Source organism: Trematosphaeria pertusa (assembly GCF_010094035.1).
Source record: "Trematosphaeria pertusa strain CBS 122368 unplaced genomic scaffold BU26scaffold_12, whole genome shotgun sequence".
Classification (NCBI taxonomy): domain Eukaryota; kingdom Fungi; phylum Ascomycota; class Dothideomycetes; order Pleosporales; family Trematosphaeriaceae; genus Trematosphaeria; species Trematosphaeria pertusa.
Genome location: NW_022987223.1, coordinates 508,892 through 535,097, shown reverse-complemented (window position 1 = coordinate 535,097; position 26,206 = coordinate 508,892). Strand labels below are relative to the sequence as shown.

At 54.7% G+C, this 26,206-nt stretch overlaps 11 protein-coding genes across 11 annotated transcripts; 7 read left to right on the top strand and 4 right to left on the bottom strand.

Moving 5' to 3' along the window:
- Positions 1 to 1,758: 1,758 nt before the first annotated feature.
- On the bottom strand, positions 1,759 to 2,253 carry BU26DRAFT_508112 (uncharacterized protein; the record flags this gene model as incomplete). The annotated part of the gene is made up of 2 exons (XM_033827055.1): positions 1,759 to 1,882; positions 1,985 to 2,253. 2 exons carry the CDS (start codon positions 2,251 to 2,253, stop codon positions 1,759 to 1,761), a joined length of 393 nt encoding a protein of 130 aa, XP_033680463.1.
- Positions 2,254 to 3,848: 1,595 nt separating this feature from the next.
- Positions 3,849 to 4,941, bottom strand: BU26DRAFT_68843 (uncharacterized protein). Its single transcript, XM_033836218.1, has 2 exons — positions 4,760 to 4,941; positions 3,849 to 4,702 (listed from the first exon to the last, which is right to left on the bottom strand). Exon 2 carries the CDS (start codon positions 4,680 to 4,682, stop codon positions 4,212 to 4,214), a length of 471 nt encoding a protein of 156 aa, XP_033680462.1. The 5' UTR covers positions 4,683 to 4,702; positions 4,760 to 4,941; the 3' UTR covers positions 3,849 to 4,211.
- A 961-nt stretch (positions 4,942 to 5,902) lies between these two features.
- BU26DRAFT_568042 (uncharacterized protein) lies at positions 5,903 to 8,037 on the bottom strand (the record flags this gene model as incomplete). Its single annotated transcript, XM_033833733.1, has 4 exons — positions 5,903 to 6,699; positions 6,748 to 7,631; positions 7,681 to 7,703; positions 7,756 to 8,037. The coding sequence occupies 4 exons, from the start codon at positions 8,035 to 8,037 to the stop codon at positions 5,903 to 5,905; spliced, it is 1,986 nt and encodes a 661-aa protein (XP_033680461.1).
- Positions 8,038 to 8,416: 379 nt separating this feature from the next.
- On the top strand, positions 8,417 to 9,264 carry BU26DRAFT_532987 (siroheme synthase middle domains-like protein; the record flags this gene model as incomplete). Its single annotated transcript, XM_033831132.1, has 3 exons — positions 8,417 to 8,512; positions 8,566 to 9,047; positions 9,099 to 9,264. 3 exons carry the CDS (start codon positions 8,417 to 8,419, stop codon positions 9,262 to 9,264), a joined length of 744 nt encoding a protein of 247 aa, XP_033680460.1.
- A 456-nt stretch (positions 9,265 to 9,720) lies between these two features.
- On the top strand, positions 9,721 to 11,198 carry BU26DRAFT_432639 (uncharacterized protein; the record flags this gene model as incomplete). Its single annotated transcript, XM_033823985.1, has 2 exons — positions 9,721 to 10,602; positions 10,773 to 11,198. The coding sequence occupies 2 exons, from the start codon at positions 9,721 to 9,723 to the stop codon at positions 11,196 to 11,198; spliced, it is 1,308 nt and encodes a 435-aa protein (XP_033680459.1).
- Positions 11,199 to 12,335: 1,137 nt separating this feature from the next.
- BU26DRAFT_532985 (uncharacterized protein) lies at positions 12,336 to 12,881 on the bottom strand (the record flags this gene model as incomplete). The annotated part of the gene is made up of 1 exon (XM_033831131.1): positions 12,336 to 12,881. One exon carries the CDS (start codon positions 12,879 to 12,881, stop codon positions 12,336 to 12,338), a length of 546 nt encoding a protein of 181 aa, XP_033680458.1.
- A 1,129-nt stretch (positions 12,882 to 14,010) lies between these two features.
- Positions 14,011 to 15,480, top strand: BU26DRAFT_521895 (uncharacterized protein). Its single transcript, XM_033829650.1, has one exon. The coding sequence runs from the start codon at positions 14,070 to 14,072 to the stop codon at positions 15,258 to 15,260; it is 1,191 nt and encodes a 396-aa protein (XP_033680457.1). The 5' UTR covers positions 14,011 to 14,069; the 3' UTR covers positions 15,261 to 15,480.
- A 127-nt stretch (positions 15,481 to 15,607) lies between these two features.
- BU26DRAFT_542262 (glutaminyl-tRNA synthetase) lies at positions 15,608 to 17,979 on the top strand. Its single transcript, XM_033831634.1, has 4 exons — positions 15,608 to 15,674; positions 15,780 to 16,316; positions 16,365 to 16,794; positions 16,845 to 17,979. The coding sequence occupies exons 2-4, from the start codon at positions 15,782 to 15,784 to the stop codon at positions 17,806 to 17,808; spliced, it is 1,929 nt and encodes a 642-aa protein (XP_033680456.1). The 5' UTR covers positions 15,608 to 15,674; positions 15,780 to 15,781; the 3' UTR covers positions 17,809 to 17,979.
- On the top strand, positions 17,920 to 18,728 carry BU26DRAFT_68617 (uncharacterized protein). Its single transcript, XM_033836217.1, has 2 exons — positions 17,920 to 18,582; positions 18,664 to 18,728. Exon 1 carries the CDS (start codon positions 18,030 to 18,032, stop codon positions 18,474 to 18,476), a length of 447 nt encoding a protein of 148 aa, XP_033680455.1. The 5' UTR covers positions 17,920 to 18,029; the 3' UTR covers positions 18,477 to 18,582; positions 18,664 to 18,728.
- A 245-nt stretch (positions 18,729 to 18,973) lies between these two features.
- Positions 18,974 to 21,017, top strand: BU26DRAFT_432965 (uncharacterized protein; the record flags this gene model as incomplete). Its single annotated transcript, XM_033824006.1, has 4 exons — positions 18,974 to 19,505; positions 19,584 to 19,852; positions 19,904 to 20,025; positions 20,078 to 21,017. The coding sequence occupies 4 exons, from the start codon at positions 18,974 to 18,976 to the stop codon at positions 21,015 to 21,017; spliced, it is 1,863 nt and encodes a 620-aa protein (XP_033680454.1).
- A 248-nt stretch (positions 21,018 to 21,265) lies between these two features.
- BU26DRAFT_607692 (cation-transporting ATPase 4) lies at positions 21,266 to 25,373 on the top strand (the record flags this gene model as incomplete). The annotated part of the gene is made up of 2 exons (XM_033835782.1): positions 21,266 to 24,547; positions 24,600 to 25,373. The coding sequence occupies 2 exons, from the start codon at positions 21,266 to 21,268 to the stop codon at positions 25,221 to 25,223; spliced, it is 3,906 nt and encodes a 1,301-aa protein (XP_033680453.1). The 3' UTR covers positions 25,224 to 25,373.
- Positions 25,374 to 26,206: the final 833 nt, after the last annotated feature.

The window sequence follows — 26,206 nt, the reverse complement described above, 5'->3', positions numbered from 1 at the left end:
CCGGCCTTCTACCGCGTCCACCACAGTTCCTCGACAGCAAGCTACATCGCAGACGCGGACACCAACACGCAAGCTGTCTTTCGCGCCAAAGCCACTTTCTCACGGGTTCATCTGGACGCGAACACTATCAAAGCGCATCTCAACTGGAGCGCGAGCGCCGCGCCATCGCCCTTCGTCTCTGCCTTTGACAGCGAAGGCACGTATCCCGCTCTCCTACCCTCTTTGCCGCAAGGGGGGGATGGCGGGCGGGCGCACGCACGCACACATGCAGGGAGCGCGCAAGTGCGCGGCCACTTCCTCATGCACTCTGCGCCGCCTCGCTACCGCCAGTCCGGCGTCGCCATCGCGGAGATATCTACTGAGTTCCTCGCGCCGGTGTGGTACGCGGCGTCCGGCTCTAGCATGAAAATACTTATCTGGGTCGACAAGCGCCACGTTGGGGAGCGCAGTCTGGAGAGCGTGCTCTGGACCCGCTTATCCACACCTCTCCACGACTTCGACAAGCACCCAGTGCCGAATATATGCGTGTGTCTGGCGGAGCTGAGGGTGCTCTTCACATCTCTCATGGTAAGGGGCAGGATGAGGAGTGGCTTGCTTGCGGGTACGTTTCCCGATGTCGGGTTGTGAGGATGGGGGAGTAGACTTCGCGCACGGCGTTGGTGCAGGGTGCGAGGGGGGATAGCGATGCTGAAGTAGACGGAGATGTAGTGATCAAGCTCGTCGATCTGGTTCGCCGCCTGCAGCCCAACTTTGAGGCTCTCACCCAGCGCTTTGATGGATTGGAGCGGCACGGGAAGTTGGTGCAGCGCGTGGGGCAGGTGGAAGCGAAGACGGATCAGAAAGACGACGACGCGGATGTCGACGAGGTGGCGAGGGAGCTAGAAGTCGTGGAATTGAACCAGTGATGATGATACGCATGCGATTAGTCGGTAGTATAATGTAGCTTAAGGTGGTGGAATAGGGAACGCATTCCGCTCTCCCACAACCCCATACCAGCCGTGCCTCCAGCTTTAAAGCCTTCCGAAGTCCCCTCATCCCGCCCTCATTCACATGCTTTCCCTCATCCCGTCACACACGACCCAATCAACCCACCCCAGTCCAGCCACACCGTTATGCGTAGCGCGGCCCAAACCGGGAAGCCGGGAGCGCCCAAACAGGGCATTCCAGCATCATAGCTTGGTCACAGCGCCACCAAAAGCGCAAAGTTGGAAGAGCCGCACCAAAGCAAGGAAATCGCAGTGTTCGACACCTTTGAGAAATTTCCTCTTTGACAATATTTGAGCGTGGCGGGGGTAAAGTTGGAAGTGGCGATGTTTTGGAATGTGGAATGGAGGAGGATCGCCGCTTGGGATCTGCGGCGTTTGTAGATCGCCGGCGCGGGGGCGCGCGTCATATCAGCGGATCGCGTGGGAACACGTGAGTGCTTGAAAACGACCAGAATCACCTGGGAATGCCTCGGTATGGAAATAATGGCGGCGCGGGGTGAGGAATAAGTTGATGCTAGAGAACGGAGCATCACACACGACGAGGAGAAGAGCAGCTTGAAAGTCTTTAAGATGACTTAAATCAATTGTGTCAAAGAGAGAAGAGCTGAAACCGTGGTATCATGAGAGAGAAACCCCACGAAGCGCAGTATAGATCGCCATCTACTGCCGTCTGTATCCGTAATCCGTTTTGAATACCCATCTCGCCGAACCCCGTGTATCGCCGAACGCCCAACCGAATGTCGCCGGACGAGAAAAGAGAGAGAGGAGAAGTCTAGCAAGGAGCCTCACCGCACCATGGGATGCCCATGCAGCCGTTGCCGAAGACCTTGAGACCGCAGGACTGGCCGGTGACGTTCATGAGGGAGACGAAGGACTCGGGGATGAAGCCGTAGAAGCTGGTGCATCGCATTAGCATATTGCACTCACCCTGACGCACCTGACGCGAAACCCAAGCTAACAAAATCGACGACTAGTTCAGAGGGAGAATAGCAACTTACCCATGCTCGCCAGTGGTGCCGATGATATTCGCACCAGCGCCCTTGGCCGCATTGAGGTAGAGGTCCTTCTCCGCCTGCGTCATGTCCTTGCCGTAGGAAACGACGACGTCCATGTTCGCGGCACCAGCGCAGTTCGTGCCGGGGTCCGGGAGGTGGCACTCGGGCGCCTCCTCGAAGGCCTTGGCTGCCTGGGCGGCGAAGGTGTTGGCGGTGGTAGGCACAGCCACGGCGGCGGCCGCGAGGGCGAGGATGATAGCGGTGAAGCGCATTGTAGTTGAGCGTTTAGATTTGATTTGTATGGTGCGGTTCGAGGTGCGTGTTGGGTTGAACTTGAGTAGATGTTGAGGGTGATGGGCTGTTGAATGATGTAAGAGCTGCGGAGAGCGGTTGGCGTCTGCTGAGTGAAGGCAAAAAGCGCCGAAGCATCGCGGTGGCACCCCCATTTATACCGGGATGGATGGTGGTGAACCTTGGAAGGCAATAGGTGCTCTCGGTCGCTCTTCCCTTGCTTCCCACGCCCATGCCCACGCCCACAATCTCCCCACCAACACATCCCTCTCTTCGGGCCAAATCATCCCATGCGGCCCCAAGAAGCCATCGCCCTACCCAGGTCCCTCTCTTAATTAGCCCCTAGTACGTCACTCCATTTGGAAGCACGGGATCCAAGCGCAGCGTAAATGACCACAAGAACTTTCGCCGGACGCTCAATATAAGTAAAAAGGCCAAATACCCGAGAGGGAAAACAGCAGACTTATAAGGCGGTGCTACCCCAGACTTATGCAGTGGGACGCCTGTCGCCATTGGTCGAGAATAGATTGTTCCTGAGCCTCTGGGGCTTGGCGCTCACATGTGCTTCTCGCACCTTCCTATAAGGCCGTGAATGCCAACAGTGCCGTGTTATCGCGACCCAGAGGTCGGATGAAGAGGCCTTGTTCTTCCGGTGGTCCTTTTAGAAACCGTTGGATGCGTTTCCAATTGAATGGGCCGGGATTGTCGTGGAGGGGTCGCACTCTGTGGTAAGCGCTACCCACGATTTGGCTGCAGGAAGCGAGGAGAAGGCGTCTAGAAGCTGCACCGAAGTATGAAAAGCGCAGGGCTGCCCATGTCGCACCAAGATATTGTCGTAACCTGATCATCAACAGACTGCATGCATGGTCGCATGCTTGCGCTCTTCAGTGCCCGGTGGGCGCCAGGTGGCCACTGCAAAGCGAATTGCATGCCGGGATATGAGAATTCCTGGCCTGGGATCGCTGAGGGCAATACCGAGTATATGAAGGGCCCATCATCCAGAGCGGCGCATTGCCCAGTCGTTCGCGCTAAAGATAGAGAAGCCGGCAGCTGGTGGACAAGTGGCGTTCTGAAGCAGAGATGGAAAAACGTGTCGTGATATAGAAAACTTTGCGCTCCGCGTGCGATTGTCGTCGGTGGCTCTGGTTGCATCCACGAGCAGGGTAGTAGACCAATGAGATGGCATTAGGAGATATCTTCCAGGTCATCTGAGACGGAGGTGGGACTGGTAAAGAATTGCAGCGAGCAATGGTAGAACCTTGGAAGTCAGTCCGGGTGTTGTGTTGAACCAATGATAGCCAGGCGGAAGGGACGACCGACGGGAAAACGTACCTCTGCACGCGAATCTCCATGGCTTCTGCAAGCTTATACTTGAGAAATCTCTGCAATCCTTCTAGAAACTTTCTTCGGTAAATTCTCTGTAGACGCCACCTCGCCCTTTCTGTTCTCCCAGGACTGGGCTCACGGTCGCTGATTCTGCTTCGTCCAACGGGGTAGGTGGAGAAACTGGTTGAGTTGCCACCACCAGCTCCACTCTAGGAGGCTACTAGCAGGAACCTACATGGGCTTGTAGGGCGAACCTGATATATGAAGCGTGCCGAAGATTGTACCTCCGAATTCGGCCCGCCTCGGGAACCAGGAAAAGCCTCGTTTTCGTGCCGAGCCGCACGACCCCTGGCGTGGTGGAACTGTCGGAAATTTTGCTTGAAATGAAATTTTGCGTGGTATGTTGAAGGGTGACTGCGCTGTTGCCAGTACTACGAATAGAGAAGACGATTAGAGATCGTTAGTATAGCAGAGGTTCCCGCCCGCTATCCTTTCTATTGCCGGAATCCAAATATTTTCCATTCCTACACCTCCGCCCGCATAAGGGTCACACATTCGCATGCTGTCTGAGGTATTCCATCCAACGTCCGCACAGATTGCATGGCACGCGCTGTCACGGTCCCGTAGCGTTCCGCACCGCGCTCGCAGCCTCAAAGATGGTCCTAACGCTGAGACTCATATTCCCACTCCATATCCGAACCGCCTCTTCGTCCGCCTTGCTGACTAACGCGCCCTGCTTCCCACTCAAGACGCTGTTCGTTAATCCCTCATAGACCATTCGGATCGCCGGGGGTGATACAAGAACCGCGCACCAGATTGTCGCACCCAAGAGAATCATTATGAATAGGTCAAAGCATATCCGCTCTGCAGGCTGCAACACGTATCCCGGGCCGGCGACTAAGTACTGAAAGTAGATTTTGTGGAGGAGATAGCTGAGACGGTCGAGCAGCGTGGGTGATGGGGGTAGGCACGGGAACTCGCGCAGTGATTCGTAGAACTGTGGTAATGACTGGTTGCGTGCGGTGGACGGAATGATAAGAGGGAGCGGTAGTAGGACAAGCGAGAGCAGGGCGATTGAGGTCATGGTTAGGTGCGAGCTGGCCACTGAGGGGGGATTAGCTGGAGGGAATGGAACTGAGGAGGAGAGAGGAAGACGCTCACCAAAGGTGTTTCAAGGTTGACAAGCGGCCGAGTTGTGTTTATGCTGCACAGCGCGCCGTCAGCACTACACTAAGGTGAAAATATCGCAGTCCCAAGTCAATCGAGCAAAAAGCTCGAATTTGCAAGCGCGGTCATGTCCTCTTAAGTAACTTAATATGTAAGTGTGCTTGTGATGGAAATACCGCCACGGGAGGAAAAGGCAGCCCCAGGCGGGCGCCGCCTTAATCATTAAAGCCTCATCATGAAATATTAGAAATGCGTGCTTTGACGCAACCTGATCCATTCGACAACCACGGCCTGCCAGGCTCCTGCCTCCAGACCCTCTTGCTATTCCGGGCTCGGAAAGCAGTCATGGGGTGGACTAATCCGCCGAACAAAATGGGGATTACTGTCGCTGGATGCAGTGAGCTGGCAGCCTTGGCGCCGGGGTGGTGCTAGTTAATTGAGTTGATGAGGCGCGATGAAAGCTATTCGAAAATTGCTCCATGCTAAACTGAAATCCGGCCGCGCTCCCGGTGCTTCCGAATGCAGTGGGTCCTTGTGCTCCAGTAAGTAGGGCTGAATGAGGTTGTTCGGAAGACTCTCGGGGAAGAGCTTGAGGATGTGGTTGCGCGATTTGAGAGGATCGCATCTTGAAGCGTGGTGTTGAAGTGTTAAACAGAGTCAAGGAAGCGCTGATGAGCTCTCTGGCCCTCCGAGAGACCCCGAGGAATTTTTAAGCCGCAAAGTTTGACGTCAGAGAAGGCACTACAAGCATTGAGGTGTCGGGGTAGTGCACCCGAAGTGCTCGCTTACGGATGCTTATTGGTATCCAGGATTAATGTACCTATGTACACACCACTGCGCTATCATCCATGCTCCGACGTCGTGGTGCAGATGTATCAAACTGTGCCGAACCCGACCGCTTTCTTGATGCATTTGCAGAGGTAGTAGCATACCCGTGGATGCATCAGGAGGGCCGTCTCCTTACTCGGTCGGATCGGCAAGCATCCCATGGTCTCGCGTTGCGGCTAACAAGCTATTGCTGGTTATTCCCGGTGTGGTGGTCGGTATGCGCGACCATGCTCTCCGGGAAGCTTTGGTAGTAGCAGGTGGACGGTGCGTAGTCGTGGCAGAGTATCATCCAAACAGCCGCCCCAACCTTCAACCCGGCGGCGGGCTGGCCATTTCTCTCTGGTAGGCACCAGCAAAGTCCAGCGATCCCAATTGACCGTTGATCTGGTCAATCTCTTTGTTCAAATCCTCCACGTTCTGCGCCAGGCTCGACACTTCGTCGAATCGGCGGTGTCTCGTAGCGTCTGCAACCATTTCCGAAACCATGAACTTCTGTTCCTCGAGCACAATCAATCTTTCTCGGAGCTCCTTCTCTTCTGATTCTAACGCAGATACTGCGCTACTGCTACTGACAATGCTCCCTGCTTCTCTATCGTTGAATTTGATCGCGGCGAGTGCACCACCTCCGTTAGAACGTCCGCCGGATTTAGAACCATGAGGAGCGGCGTGTTTGAGAACCCTCGGGAGTGACCGCAAGGGAAGCATATGCGTGCTCAAGAAACTGTAAGCTTGCTGGTAGACAGCCTTTTGCAACTTTTTCTGGGTGGGCGATTCGGTCGGTAGGTCTCGTATTCGCTTCGCGGCCTGGTCAAATTGTCCGAACGCATCCATCAACCTCTTCCGTACTTTGGTAGCGTCGGTGAGCTGCTGGTGAGATGGAGGCTTGTCGGGGTCTTGTAACGCCATAAGCAACTTCTGGAATCTTGGAAGAAGCAACCGAATGCCTCGCTCGAACTGTGCTAAGTTTTCATAGGCTCGCTGATCGTTAGGTTGCTGGGCTAGCTCCCGTTCAAAGTCGCTTTTGCTAAAGAGCGTATGCTGGCAATCCTTACACATGCGGATGTCGACGCCTATCTGGCCTGCACGCTTCTCTGATTTGTTGATATCTGTCTCAGTTAGCAATCGCGACACTAGAGCGGCGAAGATGGGCTTACCAGCAGCCACATTGAGTCCAACCTCTGAGGAGCAGGCAGTCTTCGGATCACCGCATACCACGCGCCCGCACATACGGCAATGGTGCCGCCGGAAGGTGTAGTTTGTAAACTCCTGCTGGCAGAACGGACAATGCGAGACCTTTGCGTCTTCCTCCCATGTAATGACAGACTGCTCTAGCGCTTTCCGCTGCGCTTTCGCTCCGGAGAGCGGCCAGAAGCCACTGGAAGTTGCGCTCTCGTCTAGCGGTGGAGGATTTGCGAGAAGCTGCGTCAGCTTCGTCAACCGCTTCTCTAGCCTGCTGATCTCCATGTTCTCTCGGTCCACCTTTTTCCGCCTTATACTTGCAAACTCCTCGAAGTGATTGCGCTCCAGCCCGTTGTGGTCATTGTAGCCTGCTCTTGACTTGTAGCACGTTTCGCATACCCTGCACCAAATGCCTCTGGTGGGATCGTGCCTCGCCTGCCGCGACAACTTCATCTGGTACATTGTATGCTCTTCGCAGAACAGCTTCCCACAACACCTGCAGTGGACCGCGGTATTATTCCCCCCCAGAGCCATCTGCGACCCGCTGATGAGCCGTCCACAGGTCGGGTCTGAGCATACATCCCGATAGCCAAGCCTCTGCCAGTGTGCTCGCGTGACCTCCTCATCAGGATCTCGGCGGACTGGGACGGGTTCGGGAGGAGGAACGGCACCAGTCGCGTGGGCAAGCGGCGGCGGAGTGGGCGCATCGTTGGATTCGAACACGTCCAGGCCCTTGAGTTTCTGGTTCAACACGGCGAGCGGCTGGAACCTCTTTGCCTTTTCCACCTGCTGCTCGAACCAATTCTTGACCTCGTCTTGCTCTTCCTCTACCAGGTTCTGGTGGTTATCGTCGAGATGTCTGACTGGGGTTAGATATTGGGGAACACGATAGGGAGGAGCTGCAGTACCGGTTCAGCTGTAGCAAAGTGACCTGCCGCTGTCAGTTAACATGTAGATACTCGCGCCAGGTACCCCAGGCTCACCATTTCCTCGTTGCAGATGGGGCACATCAGCCTGGTTGATGCGCTGGCTGCGGCATTTTCCGACGTGCCCAGCAGCACTTTGCTGCCGATGTCTTCTCTCGTTTCCGCAGTACTGGCCGGGCTATTTGACGTCTGAGAGCTCAGCGACAGGGAGCTCTCCGAGGGCGACAGCAAACTCGTATTGCGGCGGTGGTGGGCAGGCGGCTGCGGGGACACGGCAGGCGACAGACCCTTGCCGCTCCCCAGTACGCGTCCGCCGCCCAGGGACCTGCCCGAGGTCATGATTGAGGTTGTCGAGGGGACTCGTCGATGATCATGAGCTGGAGTGCGGCGAGCGAGGGTCCCTGCCAGTCGTTAGGTGTCGGACCTGGCACGCTAAATCGGGCAGCGGCGCAAGGGTTCTCTACAGGGCTGAGGGGTCCATCCGTCTGGAACGCCGTCTCAAGTCTTGGGTAGCACAGAATAATAATAATTGACCACTGCCACAGCTGCGTGAGGTTCCAGATGTGCTTTTGCAGACAGGTCACTTATCGATATGGGGCCTGATCATCTATCCCGTGGATTGTGGCGGTGGCGCTGTGGCGCAAACGCTTGGCCTACGATTGTCATTGAACCTCTATCTCCGCGCAAATGCTTTCTTCCCTCCCACACTCTCTTCGCCATGAAAGGCCCGTATCCAGAAATTCAAGGAGGAGGCTCATTGATTCTAGCATGGCAGGTGCGGACTAAGCGGGTGCTCGTCGTCGGAGGCGGCGAGGTGAGCTGGTTCCGCCATGCGTGCAAGGCGAGCAACAATTGACCAAAGAGCAGGTAGCTGCTGGCCGCATCGTCAACGTCCTTAACGCTGACGCTCAAGTCACCGTCGTTTCGCCTCGCTCCGGCCTCAATGACGAAGTCACCTATCGCGTAGACCAGAAGCAAGTAGACCTCATCGACCGAAAGTTCGAACCCTCCGACCTCGATGGAGTAGACATGGTGTTGTGCGCTGTAGACGATCCGGAGGCCTCCACGCAGGTCTACAAGCTGTGCAAGGAGAGAAGGATACCAGCGAATATCGCGGACGTGCCCCCGGAATGCGACTTCTACTTCGGAAGCGTGCATCGCGATGGACCATTACAGATCATGGTTAGCACCAACGGCAATGGGCCGAAGCTGGCGAACATCGTGAGGAGACAGATCGCTGCCAATCTGCCATACAACATCGGTGCGGCTGTACAAAGAGTCGGTATACTGCGGAGGAAGCTGCGGAAGGTAGCCCCTGCTCAGGACGAAGGTCCAAAAAGGATGCAATGGTACGAAGAATCACTGACACATCTCGCATCCGGAAGTTAATTTCCCCGCAGGATGTCGAAGATCTGCGAACAATGGACGCTCGACGAGCTCTGCGACATGACCGAGGAAGACATGGAAGTGCTTCTCGGATTCTATAAGCCCGGAACGATCCCCACCCTTGACGAAGTCCGTCTTCGTGAACCCGACGGAGCATATGACGGACCGTTCTTGATCTGACCTATTCATTTTGCATACAGCGTAGGAGTTTTGCTTGGTACAGGGCATAGGAAACTGGAATATATCTCGCATTTGAGCAATGGAGAAATGCGGAGCTAAGTGTCACATTCTCTGAAGCTTGTAATACAACTGTTCTACTACTTCGATAGGCTCTCGTATGCCTTTACTGTCATTACTCGCTAACGCTGTAGGGAGCGTCAGGCGAACGCTGCCATTCCCTTCCGCCGTGCTTTGAAGAGGGTTCAGGAATTCAGCCAATCAGCGCCAAGGTGGCCCAAGCTCCCGACTCAACTTCATAACCTTACCGTGCCCGTCGGTTCCCAACCCGTCAACACCACATTCTGCAGGACTTGCGGATTCTATTCCGCACCTTGGAACCCCGCGCATTTTTGCCCGTCGAAGCGCTGTATGCTCCAGGGAGCCGTTCGTGATCTCACAGCCAACAAAGCGAGCACCATGGACTTGGCACAATTACCACCCTACGACGCCGTCAACTTCAGAGCGCTGGCGCAGAAAGATGAGGTCTTCAAAAAGGCATGGCAAAAGAGCTCGGGGCATCTCGACTTCCAAGATGCAGACACCGTGAAAGTGCTCACAAATGCCATTTTGAAGGCAGACTTTGGCTTGAATCTTGAAGTACCTGGTGACCGGCTTTGCCCTCCTATCCCGAATCGCTGGAACTATGTAGCCTGGGTCCAGAGACTTGTCGATTCAACGAGTCCCCACTACTTCAATCGGTACGACCCGGATCGCCAAGTTGTAGGCTTGGACATCGGCACCGGAGCGTCCGCTATCTACACTATGCTATGTTTGAAAACTCGGCCGAACTGGACTATGTGCGCTACGGAGATAGACAAGAAGAGCTTCGATTCTGCGGTTCGGAACCTCACCCTGAACAACCTAGTCACTCGAACGAAGATGCTGCAGACGATAGACTCAAACAAGCTCATCCCACTGCAGCACCTCGGAGTGGAGAAGCTAGACTTCACGATCTGCAACCCGCCCTTCTTCACAGATGAGAACGATATGCGCTCTAGTCTCAAAGGCGAAGGCAAAAGCTATAAGCCAAATGCGGTTTGCACGGGCGCTGAGATTGAGATGGTGTGCCCTGGCGGAGATCTCGGTTTCGTGGCGAGGATCGTCAACGAGAGCCTGTTGCTGAAGGACATGGTTACCTGGTATACTAGCATGCTTGGGAAGCTCACCAGTGCCAAGTCAGTCGTGGGTTTGCTGAAGCAGCATGGTGTCAACAACTGGGCTGTTGGCGTCATCGAAGCTGGGGGGCAGACGAAGCGATGGATCGTGGCTTGGAGTTTCGGAGATCTTCGGCCTCGGAATGTGAGTTCCCCATTCCGCTCCATGGCACAAAGATGTATCAGGCTTGGCTGAGGCTGCTCATATCTTCGGTTCGGAGCAGACGCCAGACATAGTCGAAGGAAAACGGCCCCTACTTTCTTCGCATCGTCCGCTCGCCTAGCACCTACCATGCTGACACTGGCTCAATACAGAGCCTCGCCCGCATTGACTCCATCGCCCATGAATATCTCCCCTTCCCCACCGAATACCGCGTCCACCTCGATGCCTCCGACGACATCGCCGACGTCGAATCCACCATCAACGGCCAGCTGTCCTCCCTCGATCTTCGCTGGACGTGGGACCCCGAGACCTCAGTCGGCGTCGGCGAGGCTTCGCAGAATGTATGGAAGCGAGCCTATAGGCGCGAACACGAGAGAAGGAGGAAAGAAATGGCGGCTGCTGGGATCCAAGATGCGGAGATGGAGAGTGGCGCTGAAGAGAGGAAGGTAGCATTGGCTTTCAGGATCACAGTGGACGAGGGTGTGAAAGAGGTGCTGATCGAGTGGTTGAGGGGGAATGATCAAGTGCTGTTCGAGAGCTTTTGCGGCATGATGCATCGAAATTTCAAGAAGTCCTAGAGATGGTTGGGGGTTCTAGAGGGAAGAATAGAGAGGGACACTTGACATCCTAGTACGCCTATTGCCGCCCTATCCTACGCAAAAGAGCCGGCGAACGGATATCTTCCCAGCTAGACGAGAATAGTAGCGCCGCGTGGTAAGCAGTCCTCGCTCCATCATCACGGACTCGCTCTCCGCGGAATAAGGGTGTAAGAGCCATCTCACTGCCGCAAATAACGAAGCTTATTCTAGCTTGTTTCTCTTACCCTCAAATTTCCTATTTCGGGTAGCGAGCTTACGCCGTTCGGGACATCTACCCGTTCTTTCCCACCATGGTGCGCAGATCATCTCCGCTTCAAGGAGGCTTGCTCTAGCTTACTGATGGTACCTAGGTATGCTGTGTTTCATACCTTCAAGCACTTTTCTACTATCAATGTCCGTTTTCGTCTTTCTTCATCGCTTCCCTGGACGTTCTCCCATAGTATAAGAAGGCCCAATATCTGGCATTTGTTTTCTTGACCTCCATCCACACTTCCTGCACTACAGAAAAGTCTCCGATTTTTAAGCCTCCTCAACGCCCCGCTTCATTCGTATATCAAAATGCAGCTCACAACCATCCTCATCACCACCCTCTCCCTCGTCGCAGGCATCAACGCACAAGCCTGTGGCGACTTCTTCGGCAGAGACAGCGCCGCGTGTGAGGCACAGTGTTCTGATTTGGGTGGGACCTGTGTTAACAGGGGTGGTACGGCAGCCCTGTTGTTGTTTTGCTCGTGCTAGAGGGGTGGAGGAGAGGTACGTGTTTTATGGGATGATGGAGGAGGCGGGAACGCTGACATGTGCGTAGTGTGGGGAGAGCAGGAGGTGAGGGGGAGTGTGAGTGATGGGAATGAGGTTCGGGCGAGTGGCCGTCGGTTTCGGTCTTTGGTGCAGGGAAAGGAGGCATACTAGCATCGTGGAACATGACTGTTTTACGCATAGCGCGCGTGACCGGGATCTGTATGGGTGATTTGCATACCCTTACTTACAGCCGCACATGCTGTCCTCATTGTGTGCCATGTATTTAGCTAACCAGAAGCTGATCCAGTGAGTCTACCGCCTTCCCCGTCAGTGTTTGCCCGACCGCAATCGATCCAGTGAGCCTCCCGCCATGAACCCTCAGACAATCGGCTCACTCCAGAACATATCCGCGCTCAGTTCCTCCGCATATCCCTTCGCCAGCGGCGGCGCTGACCCCTCCGGCTTCCTCGCCGCAACCAACGCATCCGGAGCGACGCCACCTTGCTGTCCCTGTCCCTGCCCCTCCCTCCCACCCCTCCCACCGCGTCCTCCACCTCGTCCGCCCCGTCCCCCGCCATACCCCCTAACGGGTTCCGGCGCCTGTTCACCCCTCGCGGCCCGATTCGCCCTGTGCAGCTGCCCGTCGTGCAGCGCGCCCTTGAGCTCCTCGCGGTCGTCGCGCTCCTCGGTTGTGTACTGGAACGTGTTCCAGGCGAAGACTTGGGACTCGAGACCTTGGGGCGCGCGGCCCTGGCGCACATTGACAGGCGCGGTGGCGTAGAAGGCGAAGTCGCGGTCGCCGATTGCGGCGGTGTCGTGGTCGAAGCGCTCGCGGCCGAGGTCGGCGAGCTCCGTGGTGAAGGCGTAGAAGGTGTTGGTGTCGGTGTCGGTAGGGTTAGAGCTGTGGTCGTTGGTGGAGGCCATTGTTGTTATTGCTGTGGTGTGTAGTGTTTGAATGTGGTGTTTGAGTGTAATGATGGAAGGTTGTGTGTGTATCTGTGTGGGAGTTGTGATCGTGAGGTGAAAGCCCTGGATCGGGATTACGATGTCAAGGAAGCTAGCTGTATTAGTCAGGAGAGGTGAGAGAGGGAAGGTGCGTGCAGGTTTTGGGCAGGTGCAAGAGAGGTAGGCTGCGGGAGTTTCCGGGATCTTGAAGGCCTTCGGGACTCTTTCCACATGCTCCAAGTCGAACCCATCTTCGTAAAGGAGCGACCGACGGCCGGTTTGGCGTGTTTGGTGAGATCGAAGCAGATTTGCAGTGGCATCATGTCGCATTCTCCTTCCGTATCCCAATAGGAACCATGTCCTGTACTACTTCTTCAGTATGCCCTTCCTAAATCAAACCCGACAAAGCCAACAATTACCAGCGCCTGGAGTACTAGATATGTGAACAAAACTTAATGCGAAACTTGTCCTCTCACTTTTATATCTTGGTTGGTACTGTAGGTGATGCCAATGGAATATATCATCCTGATGAAAAGGAGGCCGGCCAAGTAGAGAATCGCAGTCCGCCGCCTACTGCCAGTTCTCATCGCAAAAACGAGATTCTCATCTATTGTTGTTCAATGGACTGAAGATTGAATGAAAGCTCTTCCACAAATGAAATGGAGAAACCGCGCCTTGTCCGGCCCTGGATTTCTTTCAGCCTTGCCGACATGGATGAAGGCGAGAACGGTTGAGATCTTCATGGAGAGAGCGAGGTACGTTGATATTCTGCGCAGTAGCTCCAGTTACGCTGCCGCATTGGTGGTACTTACATCTGCGAGTAATACCTTTAGCTTCTAGCCAGTCGAAAGGGAAGAGGAAGCCACCCACGGCATGAAGAGCTTGTCGCATAGCCAAATAGACTCGCACTGGAGTATGCTTGAGACTTTATTCGTGAAGCCCCAGAGTCTTCTTGTCTGACTGGCTTCTTCAATCGAGGCGTGGCATTGATGGGACGCTCACGGGTCAACGCTCTCGCATTCCATCGCCGCTGATGAAGAAATGTATTCGAGGTCAATGCGACCTGCACGTGTATCAATATCCATCATGTTGAGAACTCCAGCTATTGCCGGCTTATGGCCTCCATAGATAGTTGCAGTAAAACGAAGGCTACTAAGTGCGAGGACCATGGTATCGACGCGAAGAAATAAGTATAACCAGGCCTCTCAGGGCGACGAACAAGAAGGTCATGAACATCCTCTCGTCGAGCGCCGCCGTCGGTGGTCTACGCTGCTCCGCACACACCACTATCAGCCTGTAATTGCCGAAGTTCTCGCTGGAGAACTTCTGAAATACTCCAACTCCACCCTAACTCTACCCACATCCCTCTCTTCAACTATTCAGGAATGCGTCCTCATCCTCGCTTCGGCCCCCTTGATCTTCGCGGCAGCGGTAGATGGTACTCTAGCCGGTCGCTTCCTCACCGATTCTGACCTGCGTCACGAGTACGCCGCGATCCAAGAAAGAGCCCACATTCAGCCGTCCATTTACATCCACCTTCTTGTGGACGAGCAAGGTGTAGCACCAACTGCTAACCAGTACTTAGCGATCCGAGACGTAGTCCTGCGGTACATAAGTGCCCACCCCCAGCGTCAGGATACCGAACTCGCCTGGCTAATCGACAATGTCTCATCGCCAGCTGTTGCGCGCTCAGCAAGCGCCTCCGGCCACCGTAAGTACCTCTGGACTAGGCACCGCTCTCCTCAACATGAAGCTACGCTCCTCCGGTTCTGTCACGGTATCCTCGAACGCTGGACACAAACACCGCAGTCACAGCGCGACGTCCCATTCGCATATCCACCCGGTGAATGTGGATATTCAATCAACTCACACATCCGGCTGGCCCAGCACCGCCACCGCCAGTCGTCCAACTACGTCATGAACCTGACCGAGGATATCTGTTCATACCTTCATGCGTCGAAGCAATTCACGCAGCTCTTTCGTATGCACCAATTCATCATATACCTCATCTTCCGGCCGCAGCAAGCTGCTATCGCAGAGATCTTCTGCTCAGGACTACTCCAGGTGTGGATTGAGGACGGTGGTGGCTTCAATGCGTATCCCGCTGGACGTAGTGTGGCGAGTGCGACCAGGGTGAGCCATGTGGAGTGGAAGACCCACGAGGAATGGGCGTCGAAGCATACCAGGCTCATTGAAAACGTACGACTCCAGAGGGAGAGACTTGAAAATGATGTTCTGGAGCTGGAGAAGGAGATGGAGGAGTTGTGGAGAGAGGCTTTGGAAGATGAGGCTGGTGGAGATGGAGATGATGTGAAGGATTTGGATTATGTGCCTGAGGCAGGGGGCGAAGAGGACTGAAGCTGCTGGGACATGCTAGCTCTTGCTTTGAGTCTTAGGCATCAGCCAATGTGTGCCTTCACATGCGCTGCTGAACGTTCCTGCATCCCTGATGTAGTATTCTCGCAATGGTGAGCTTCTCGAAGCGTCGATAAGGGATCCGGGAGTACTTCGAGTAACAAAGTAGCGACTCTGAATTAGAGGGGTATCAAAGGTTACTTGAGATGGCAGTGAAACTCTGTTGAGGCGTGAAAGTGCCAGGAGGGGAAAGGAGTGATCGGAAGGTGAAGTCCCGTTTCAGCCACAGCGGGGCCGTGCATGTGGCGCTCATGACTCAATTGCCCCTCCAAATATCCAGACACGCGCCGTCGAGAGTCATTTCTCCAGCACAAACACGACTCGATTGGATACCTTAGGGCTCCGGAAGCTTAACAGGTACGGTTCCCCCGACATCTATGAACCGGCCGTAGTGCAAATCATCCATCGTCCCTTACGTGCGGGCTTTGAGAGTGTATTTGCCGATGCTAACCTCCTACACAGACATGTCAGAAGCTACTACGGGCACCGCGACACCCTCCTCGGTGGCGCCCTCTGACGAAAAGGGCCCATCAAAGCGCGCGCTCGAGAAAGCAGCGAAGAAAGCGGCCGCCAAAGCTAAGAAGGCAGAACTAGCGCTCCGACCAAAGGAGAACAACAACTCGAAAGCAGCAAATGCAGAGCCCGCCAGCGTCTTCTCCGAGGGCTGGCTAAAGCGTGTCTACGACCAGAAAAAGGTCAAAGACGTCCGATCGCGATTCCCGCCCGAGCCGAACGGATACCTGCACATCGGCCATTGCAAGGCTATCGCCGTCAATTTCGGTTTCGCTCGATATCACAAGGGCGTTTGCTTCCTTAGATATGACGATACGAACCCAGAGAAAGAAGAGGAGGTATACTTTACAAGTATATTGGATATCATCAAGTGGCTAGGCTTCGAGCCGTACAAGGTCACCTACAGCAGCGACAACTTCGATCGTCTGTACGAGCTGGCAGAGGAGCTGATCCAGAAGGACAAGGCATATGTGTGCCATTGCTCGAGTAAGACTACTCAGCGCTCTATGGTGATCCTGCTAATATGGTTTGCAGGAGAAGAAGTCAACCGCCAACGCGGCGGTCCAGATAATCGCGGCCCTCGTTACGGTTGCGAACACCGCACGCGACCAGTTGAAGAATCGCTTGCCGAGTTCCGAGCCATGCGCGATGGCAAATACAAGGCGGGAGAAGCGTTTCTGCGTATGAAGCAGAGCCTGACAGATCCCAAAGAGGGCAATCCGCAGATGTGGGACCTGCCTGCGTACCGTGTCCTCGAGAACAACTACCATCATAGGACAGGAGACAAGTGGAGGATTTACCCGACTTACGACTTCACTCACTGCATTTGCGACGCTCTCGAAGATATCACCCATTCTATGTGCACAACCGAGTTCCAGCAGTCGAGAGTATCGTATGATTGGCTTTTAGAACAACTGGACATGAAGATTCCGGGGTCGGACGAGAAGGGTCCGATGCAGCGGGAGTGAGTGCAACAACACTCGGTAAACTGGTTCATGTCACTGACTGGTTTAGGTATGGCCGCCTGAATGTCGGAGGCACGATCCTTTCGAAACGCCGTATTCTGATGCTCGTCGAGGGAACGACTGTCGAAAAGAAGAAAGACAATGGCACGATCGAGAAGAAGGCGATTCCCCCGAGTGTTCGAGGATGGGATGACCCCCGTCTCTACACATTGGTCGCTCTTCGTCGCCGTGGCATTCCCGCTAAGGCTTTGCTCAACTTCGTCGAGGAGCTGGGTGTTACCGATGCCCTCACAGAGATCCAGCCGCCCCGTCTCGAATCGGCCATCCGAAAGTACCTCGAACGAACCGTTCCTCGTCAAATGCTCGTCCTGGATCCGGTCAAGGTTGTAATTGAGGGTTTAGCTGCCGAGGATGAGCAAGAAATTACCGTGCCTTACGACCCGAAAGGCGCCATTCCTGGCGAGCGCAAGGTGAAGCTTGGGAAAGAAGTGTACATCGACCGCTCCGACTTTCGAGAGGAGGATAGCCCAGAGTACTTCCGACTCGCGCCGAACAAGGTTGTTGGCCTGTATAATGTTGCTTTCCCCATCCGCGCAACTTCCTTCTCGACAGACGAGAATGGCAAAGTCACCGAGATCAAGGCGGTCAAGGCAGACGGAGAGAAGCCGAAGACGTACATCCAGTGGGTCGATGTCGCTACCGCGATCCCAGTAACAGCCCGTCAGTACAACTCCCTCTTCAAGTCCGACTCGCCAAATGCCCTGGACTGGAAGAACGGCGGCTGGGCTGACGATTTGAATCCAAACTCGGAGGTGGTGTACGAGCATGCCGTTATCGAGCGAGGTCTGAAGGACCTGATTAAGGCGCACACTCTTAACCCGAGCGGCTCTTCGGACGACCTCATCCGATTCCAGGCATTGCGCACAGCCTACTTCTGCGTGGATGTAGACTCAACTGCAGATAAGATTGTTCTCAACCAGGTCGTTAGTTTGCGAGAGGATAAGGCGAAATAGGTTGTTTGATAATACAGGCTGAAAGGGAAAGGCTTCGGTGACTCGGCGTTTGAGGGACATGTTGTGTCCGTGTAGGAACATTTTCAGAAATTAGACTCATAGATATCCTAGCAACTGTACAAGCCATCAAAGTGACGAAACTAAGTCCTTAGTCCGACGGGACAAACCCTGCCAAGGTAATTTTGGAAGTACGGACGTCGGGAAGACTTGAGCCACGTGATATGTCATCCTTAGCACACGAGACATGTTCCCTCAATACTACAACCACCACCGACGTCCTCATCCTGATCTCAAATATTTTTGCAAGTCTCTTCGTACTCCCCACCCACCTTCGGAGTCCTCTCTTCGCTATTCTTCTCTGGCAGCACTCGTTTATCAAGGACCTGAGATGGTTAGCTTTGCTTAGAAAGCGTAGATCGCCTGGAGGATGCAGGCGCCGCAATGCTCTTTTCCGCCTGACCACCGCACACAAAACTCCTCAAAGACTATCGCAACTGCAAGAAGACCTCGCCAGACTATCATGCAGGACTGGAGACGCAACGAAGAGTGCGCAGTACGCTTGGAAAGCGGGTGGGGAAGCTATGCTAGTGGGGGCTGATCGAGTCGGGTATTCTGAACAGAAGCTGAAGGCTTGCGCTAAAGCGAAGCATATCTATTCGCGGCGATAACCAAAGTCGCGATTGAGTCTACGTTTCAGCCGGTCCCGCATATCGATTTTTGAATCTGCATCACATACCGGAGGGGGCTTCGGTAATGCAAGCCCAGCAGATTTAGGTATGCGCTTCCGCGTGGAGGCGCACCATCACCAATGGCGTGCCGACACTTTCGGGCACCCCGCCGTTCTAATCAGGATAGTTATATAATATCCCAGGCCATGAATCGGTACATGTGCCACGGCCTGCCCCGCGATCCTTTCGTTTTAATCAGATCTCGGTACCCTATTTTTCAGTACGGTGGTGACTTGAGGCTAGATTTGTGGCAACACGATAGGAGGGGTGAGTAATCACTTCCTCAGTGAAGAGGACCGAGCCACTTTGACCGTTAGGACGGCATCCTGAGAGGCGCCGAATGCCGATACGTGGCAGTCATCATGTCGTCTTCGACCACTCAGCCCTACTTATCCCTGGAATCGAAAGAGTCGTTGTCGCCAGAAGAGATGGCAAACATGGACCGCGAGTACGAATTCTTCATTACCACTGAGGAGCCTCATCAACCGGAAGGAGTCGAGCGAGGTCGTATCCGCCGCTTAGTAATGAGGAACTTCTTTGAGACAAAGTGGTCTGGTCCTTCGAATAACTCCTCCAAGCATCACTCAGCGTCAACTGTGCAAGCGAAGACGAGTTTGAAGTCGAGATTCAGATTGCCGAAACCCGGGCAGGAAACTATTGATGCGAGAGCCAAGCCAAAGTGTAAGAAAACGCCTAGGCGGCAAAGTCAAGAAGAGGAAGAGAAGAAAGAAAGAAGGCCTGGAACTACGAGAAAATTGTCAGGGTTGTCGGACGTTTCTCAATTGGAGGCAAAACGCAGCGCGAGTAGCAGAAGGGCGTCGCCCGCGGGAAGAGATGCTGTAGAGATAGGAAAGAGCGAAGAGGAAACTAAGCTGGTGCTAAATATCAATCCAAATGCGCACCGGTTCGACCCCTTTGACGTGTTGCCTGTGCCGGGCACACCACAACTGGATATCCTCTTCAGGCTTTGTAAGTTCTCCTCCCTGAGCATCTTACACTATGGATTATCCCATTGCCCTATCTATCTGCGGCGACTAACTTGCTCAGATAAATGTGGTTCCCGAGCGAATTCGATAGCCATCAATGCACGCAACACGTGGTGGTCGTTCATCTCGCATGACGCTGGGTTGCTGCATGCGACCCTAGCTACATGGGCACTATACGGCATGCTAATTCGCGGAATGAGTGGCCTGCATATTGATCAGCTGAGGCATAAGAACGAAGCCATCAAAGAAATTAATACAAAGATCGGTGACCCTGGCGGAGGGATATCGGACGAGCTTGTCGGCACGGTGTCGACGCTTGCGAGCTTCGAAGTTCGTGAACCAATTATGCATGTGGTCATCGCTCTCTAATACCAATCATAGAACCTTCTCGGGGCTTACGATGCTGCTCAACTGCACATCGCGGCACTCAAGCGAATGGTCAATGCTAGAGGGGGCCTGTTCGCCTTTGGCCACAACGATGGCTTGATCAGAGGAATCCTGTGGTAGGCTCAATTCTCATCGCATCCGGCTCAGCAACTGATGACCCTGTTTCAGGGTCGACTTCCATACCGCAGCAGCCTTTCGCCTGCCACCCAGCTTTCCCCGGATCCGTCTTGATCCCGATACCCCTCCGCTACCTGAGGCGTTGCTAGAGGAGGCAGCATACACCTCGCCGACCTCCCTCCTCCAACTGTCTGTCGCTTCGATCGATTGCTTCAACATCTTCTACCGGCTTCATCGTCTCGGGCTGGCCGTCTCTTCACGGTGGATTCGTAAAGTAAACCGTCTTACCTTTAGCAACCTCTTGTACGAAACTGAGCACACCATTCTCTCCGTCCCTGATAAGTCGCGCGACTTCCTCGACTTCGATCTGGAGCCTCATGACGAGCACAGCGAAGACTTCGATGAGAGAGGAAACCTGGCTGACGGCGCAAGCGTGACTGAAGCGTTGCTTGCTGCGACTCAGATCTTCCTGTATGCCGCACTGCGTGAGATGCCGCCGAAAGCCAAGATCTTCAGTATTCTGCTTGAGCGGTTACGAGTGGCCCTTGATCGACCGAAGGTCTCAACGATCGAAATTTGGATCGCGGCGAAGAACTTGAATACCCTCTTATGGGTACTCGTGGTCGCATCGGTGGTGGCGCCTTCTTGGGGTGGGCGAAGTTGGTGGATTGGCCGATTGTCCGATGTCATTGAAGAAGTGAACATACGAAGTCAGACAGAGCTTGAGCGCATATTAGAGAGAATAGCATGGACTGATGTCGTCTTTGGCGATGCGTTGGACGGTGTTTGGGACGAGGTCGGTGAATATGCGAGAGGAGTGGAAAGGGCCCAGAACTGTCAGGCCAGAGAAAGGAGTACCGAGCCGGAAGAGGAGCTGGTCGCGACGGGCACCGTCGCCCCAAGGCTTCTGGAGGCACACCAGGAGAAGGGGCTGGTTGTTCCGGTGCGGTTCGACAGCGGCAGGTGGAAGGTAAATGGTTGGTATGTGTGACGGGGGATATTCAACAGACGTATATCACAGCATGCAACACGAATGAGCACCAGATGCCGGCAGTGTTCCGCGCCGAAGGGAACGACGGGCCGAAACAACGCTAAGCCGAAGAAGGCTACGCCCGTGAATAGATGCCGTCCGTGCGCACAGACCAATCGGGGAAACCGATCGCCGACCGCGGCGGCGAACAGTGGCCGCATTTCTTCCTTTGACGTGCAGCCTGCATTCGACACACCCCAACACCCGCGATGCCGCTCGTCGACAACGCCCAGATCAAGCAGGCGAGCTTGCATAACCCGCTGCCGCTGCAATTACACGCCTACATCTGGCCATTCCTCATCATCTGGCCTGCCTTCCTTGCTTTTTACCTCTCCCCCGAGCGCTACGAGAAGCACATACAGTCGTCGGAATGGACCTTCGTTTGGGTCGGCGGCATTCTCACGGTGCAGGCGCTGACCTGGCTCACCACTCACTGGAACGTTAACCTTCGGAGCCTCTTCACGACGATGGGCGCCCGCGATGTGCGCACCGCGCAGCTCATCAAAGTGATCCCCATCGCGAACGCGGGCTCCGCCGAAATCTGTCCCCTCCAGCGCGATAACGTCGGCGGAAAGCAGAATCTCTCGTTCCTCTTCCAGAAGCGCCGGTTCCTCTACGACGCCGACAAAGGCTCGTTTGCCCCGCTTTCCTACGCGCTCGACGCCGATCCGAAGCCGCAGCTCAAGACGTTCCAAGAGACGAAGGGGCTCACGACCCCCGCGGAGATCGAGCGACTGCATCAGCACTATGGCGATAACAGCTTTGACATCCCGGTGCCGACGTTCACGGAACTGTTCAAGGAGCATGCCGTCGCGCCGTTCTTTGTGTTCCAGGTCTTTTGCGTCGGGCTGTGGATGCTGGACGACTACTGGTACTACTCGCTCTTTACGCTGTTCATGCTGGTCGCGTTCGAGAGCACGGTCGTCTGGCAGCGGCAGAGGACACTGAACGAGTTCCGCGGGATGAGCATCCAGCCGTACCATCTGCTGGTGTACAGGCAGAAGAAGTGGCAGGAGATACAGAGCGATAAGCTGCTGCCTGGCGATGTGGTCAGCGTGGGCAGGACCAAGGAGGACTCGGGCGTCGCATGCGATATGCTGCTCCTTGAGGGCTCTGCAATTGTCAATGAGGCCATGCTTTCCGGCGAGAGCACCCCGGTGCTCAAGGAATCCATCCAACTGCGACCCGGCGACGCCATCATCGAACCGGATGGTCTGGATAAGAATGCCTTCCTCTACGGCGGAACAAAGGTCCTGCAGGTCTCTCACGGGAGCTCCGCAGAGGACGATATTGGCACGGTTTCGAGGCTCTCCTCTGGAGTTCCGCCGCCACCAGACAAGGGCGCCGTCGCTGTAGTGACCAAGACCGGATTTGAGACCAGCCAGGGAAGCCTTGTCAGGACCATGATCTATTCCACCGAGCGCGTCTCCGCGAACAATGTCGAAGCTCTGCTCTTCATCCTCTTCCTCTGCGTCTTCGCTATTGCGGCATCGTGGTATGTCTGGAAGGAGGGTGTCAAGCAGGACCGCAAGCGATCCAAGCTTATGTTGGATTGCGTCTTGATCATCACCAGCGTCGTACCGCCAGAGCTTCCTATGGAGCTCAGCTTGGCCGTCAACACCAGTCTTGCTGCACTGAGCAAATACGCCATCTTCTGTACTGAGCCCTTCCGCATTCCCTTTGCGGGCCGAGTTGACGTTGCTTGCTTTGATAAGACTGGTACTTTGACGGGAGAGGATCTCGTGGTCGACGGTATTGCTGGTCTGACCCTTGGTCAACCCGGCGCTAAGGTTGGCCCTGACGGGGCCCATGTCGACCTCAGCGCTGTTACAGAGGTCGGAACCGAGACTACACTCGTTCTTGCTACTGCCCATGCGTTGGTCAAGCTGAATGAAGGCGACGTTGTTGGCGAGCCCATGGAGAAGGCTACCGTGACCTCTCTGGGTTGGACCCTCGGCGCCCATGACACACTAACGCCCAAGTCTCACTCTGCCAAATCGCACGCCGAGCTCGTACAGATCCGACGCCGCTTCCAATTTTCATCAGCGCTCAAGCGCCAGAGTTCTGTGGCGACGGTCCTGGTCAGCGACAAGAAGTCGAAGCGCAAGGTCAGGAGCACGTTTGTTGGCGTAAAGGGAGCTCCGGAGACCATCCACAAGATGCTAGTCGATGCGCCCCCGCACTATGAGGAAACATTCAAACACTACACTAGGAATGGCGGCCGTGTGCTTGCTCTCGCTTACAAGTATCTCGCCCAGGACGCCGAATGGGGGCACCACCGCATTAACGACCTGAAGCGAGAGCAGGTAGAGTGCGATTTGCACTTTGCTGGTTTCTTGGTCCTTCAATGCCCGCTCAAGGATGATGCGGTTCAGGCCGTCCGCATGTTAAACGAGTCCAGTCACCGTGTGGTTATGATTACCGGCGACAATCCGCTGACCGCCGTCCACGTCGCCCGTCAGGTCGAGATTGTAGACCGCGACTGCTTAATCCTCGACGCACCAGAACATGATGATTCCGGAGAGAAGCTCGTTTGGCGCAGCGTCGACGACAAGATCAGTATTCCCGTCGATCCTACAAAGGCCCTTGATCCGCAGGTCGTGCAGAACAACGATATTTGCGTCACCGGTTATGCGGTCGAGAAGTTCAGGGACCAAGTGGGTTGGAAGCAACTCCTCCGGTACACCTGGGTCTACGCTCGTGTGTCGCCGAAGCACAAGGAAGAGATTCTACTTGGGCTCAAGGACTGTGGCTACACAACCCTCATGTGCGGTGACGGAACTAACGATGTCGGTGCTCTCAAGCAAGCCCACATTGGTGTCGCTCTGCTCAATGGTACTCGTGATGACCTGGACCGAATCGCTGAGCACTTCCGCAACACAAAGATGAAGGAGGTGTACGAGAAGCAGTGTCAGCTGATGCAGAGGTTTAATCAACCCGCCCCTCCGGTTCCGGTCATGATTGCGCATCTGTATCCCCCCGGTCCCGGCAATCCGCACTACGAGAAGGCCATGGAGATGCAGGCTAAGAAGAAGGGCATCGCACCACCTGTTGCGAACGGTACCGACGGCGCTGTCGCCAACGGTACCGTCGAGAAGCATGGCCATAAACACCACAACCAGCACCAGCCGCCGCAGAATCCGCAACAAGCGGCCGCTGGTCTCGCCGACTCGCTCACGCAGAAGATGATGGAGTCTGAGCTATCTGAACTGGACAACGAACCGCCTACGATTAAGCTCGGTGATGCATCCGTCGCCGCTCCTTTCACATCCAAGCTAGCCAACGTCATCGCTATTCCGAACATCATCAGGCAAGGGCGATGTACCCTCGTTGCCACCATTCAGATGTATAAGATTCTGGCGCTCAATTGCTTGATCTCAGCTTACAGTTTATCTGTTCTTTACCTCGACGGCATCAAGTTCGGCGACGGTCAGGTTACTATTTCGGGCATGATGATGAGCGTCTGCTTCCTGTCCATTTCCCGTGCAAAGGTAAGTCTATCTTCACCATGCTTACCTCGAATATATGCTAACTCTGCCCTAGCCTGTTGAAGCCCTCTCCAAAGAGCGGCCCCAACACAACATCTTTAACTTCTACATCATCGGCTCAGTCCTTGGCCAATTCGCCATCCACATCGTCACCCTCATTTACGTCTCTCAATACGTGCAACGCACTGAACCTAAGGAGAGGAACCCAGACCTCGAAAAAGAGTTCGAGCCTTCCCTTCTCAACTCCGCAATTTACCTCCTCCAGCTTATCCAGCAAATCTCCACCTTCGCCATCAACTACCAAGGCCGGCCCTTCCGCGAATCCATTCGCGAGAACCGTGGCATGTACTGGGGCCTAGTCCTCGTCTCGGGCGTCGCGTTCTCCTGCGCCACAGAATTTATTCCCGAGATCAACGAGAAGCTGCGCCTTGTGCCGTTCACGTCAGAATTCAAGATTATGTTGACAAGTATCATGGTGGTGGATTATGCGGGGTGCTGGATCATTGAGAAAGGGCTGAAGTGGGCGTTTTCGGATTATAAACCGAAGGATATTGCTATTCGAAGGGCGGACCAGTTGAGGAGGGAAGAGGAGAGGAAGCGCGAGGAAGAAAGAGAGGCACAGATGAGGAAGAATGCGGAGGAGGAGGAGCGGGCTAGGGCAGCAGGGTTAGCGAGGTAATGTGTTGCGGTAAGGGATAGGTCGGCGGCGTTGGTTCTGCATAGCGGTGCTTGTTTGGTAGATTCTTAGTTGTAGTATTACTGAGAGCTAAAATAGACTGGCATTCATTCATTTCCGTCAGCCTCACTCCGGATGTCGTGGCGTGCTCGGTTGTGCGGGCGGAGTGCGTGCGATTTGGTGAGTTAAGAGACTATATATTTACTGATCCGTCATCCGAAGCCCCTTCGCTCATCTCTCGTCTATGAAAGTCCCCTTTCTGCCTCTGCTCTACTCTTGTTCTCTACGCTTCACAACCCGGGTTTCTCCACTAAAAACACCCACACTGTAAACTATGTGTCTGGACTCCGCCGGCAGCGTGCTAAAACAGCGACACCGAACTACACATGCGTCGGTTCCCTCTCTCGGGAGCAGCACTAAAACTCACCACAATGCGCCCAATGCGCCCGCCTCGTCCATCTTGCTTTCTACCAAAAGAAGCAAAAAACCCAGGAATGACTGAAAGACGAGGAAGCGAGGGTATCAAGAGCTTTGTATGACCAGATAGATTCGGCTGGAAACGAAAAGCCGGATAGAGCTTTCCTATGGCTCGTGGCACCCAAATCTGAACGAGAGGCGTATCAATGAGGGAGAGGAAGAGCGTGTACGAAAAGAGATCATGCTTGTGGGATGGACAATCAAGCAGAGAGCGAGAAAATAAACGGGCCCGGCGAGGGAGAGAGAGAAAGCCGTCAGAATTCAGTCAACATCCCTCCTTATGGGGCGCTCGTGGTTCTTCTTCTTTGAGAGCTGAGCTGGGGATAGGGTGTATAAAGCCTCTTCTGCCTTCCCCGGAGATCTCTTCTTCACGCTTCACTTGCGCAGCTTCGATACCAAAAGAGAAAAATGGCTGCTATTATGTCTGTAAGCTTCGTGAAATGGGACCAAAAGAATACAGAGCGATTCACTATGTCGCTCTGGGCGCAGCAGCTTGACCACGAAAAGGA

Excerpts from the sequence above, each read along its gene's own strand:
- BU26DRAFT_521895 (XM_033829650.1), top strand. The coding sequence starts at position 14,070 with ATGGTATCGACGCGAAGAAATAAGTATAACCAGGCCTCTCAGGGCGAC.
- BU26DRAFT_542262 (XM_033831634.1), top strand. The coding sequence starts at position 15,782 with ATGTCAGAAGCTACTACGGGCACCGCGACACCCTCCTCGGTGGCGCCC. Across the intron at positions 16,317-16,364 it reads ATATGTGTGCCATTGCTCGA|GAGAAGAAGTCAACCGCCAA; the intron begins GTAAGACTACTC and ends TATGGTTTGCAG. Across the intron at positions 16,795-16,844 it reads AAGGGTCCGATGCAGCGGGA|GTATGGCCGCCTGAATGTCG; the intron begins GTGAGTGCAACA and ends TGACTGGTTTAG.
- BU26DRAFT_68843 (XM_033836218.1), bottom strand. The coding sequence starts at position 4,682 with ATGACCTCAATCGCCCTGCTCTCGCTTGTCCTACTACCGCTCCCTCTT.
- BU26DRAFT_68617 (XM_033836217.1), top strand. The coding sequence starts at position 18,030 with ATGTCATCCTTAGCACACGAGACATGTTCCCTCAATACTACAACCACC.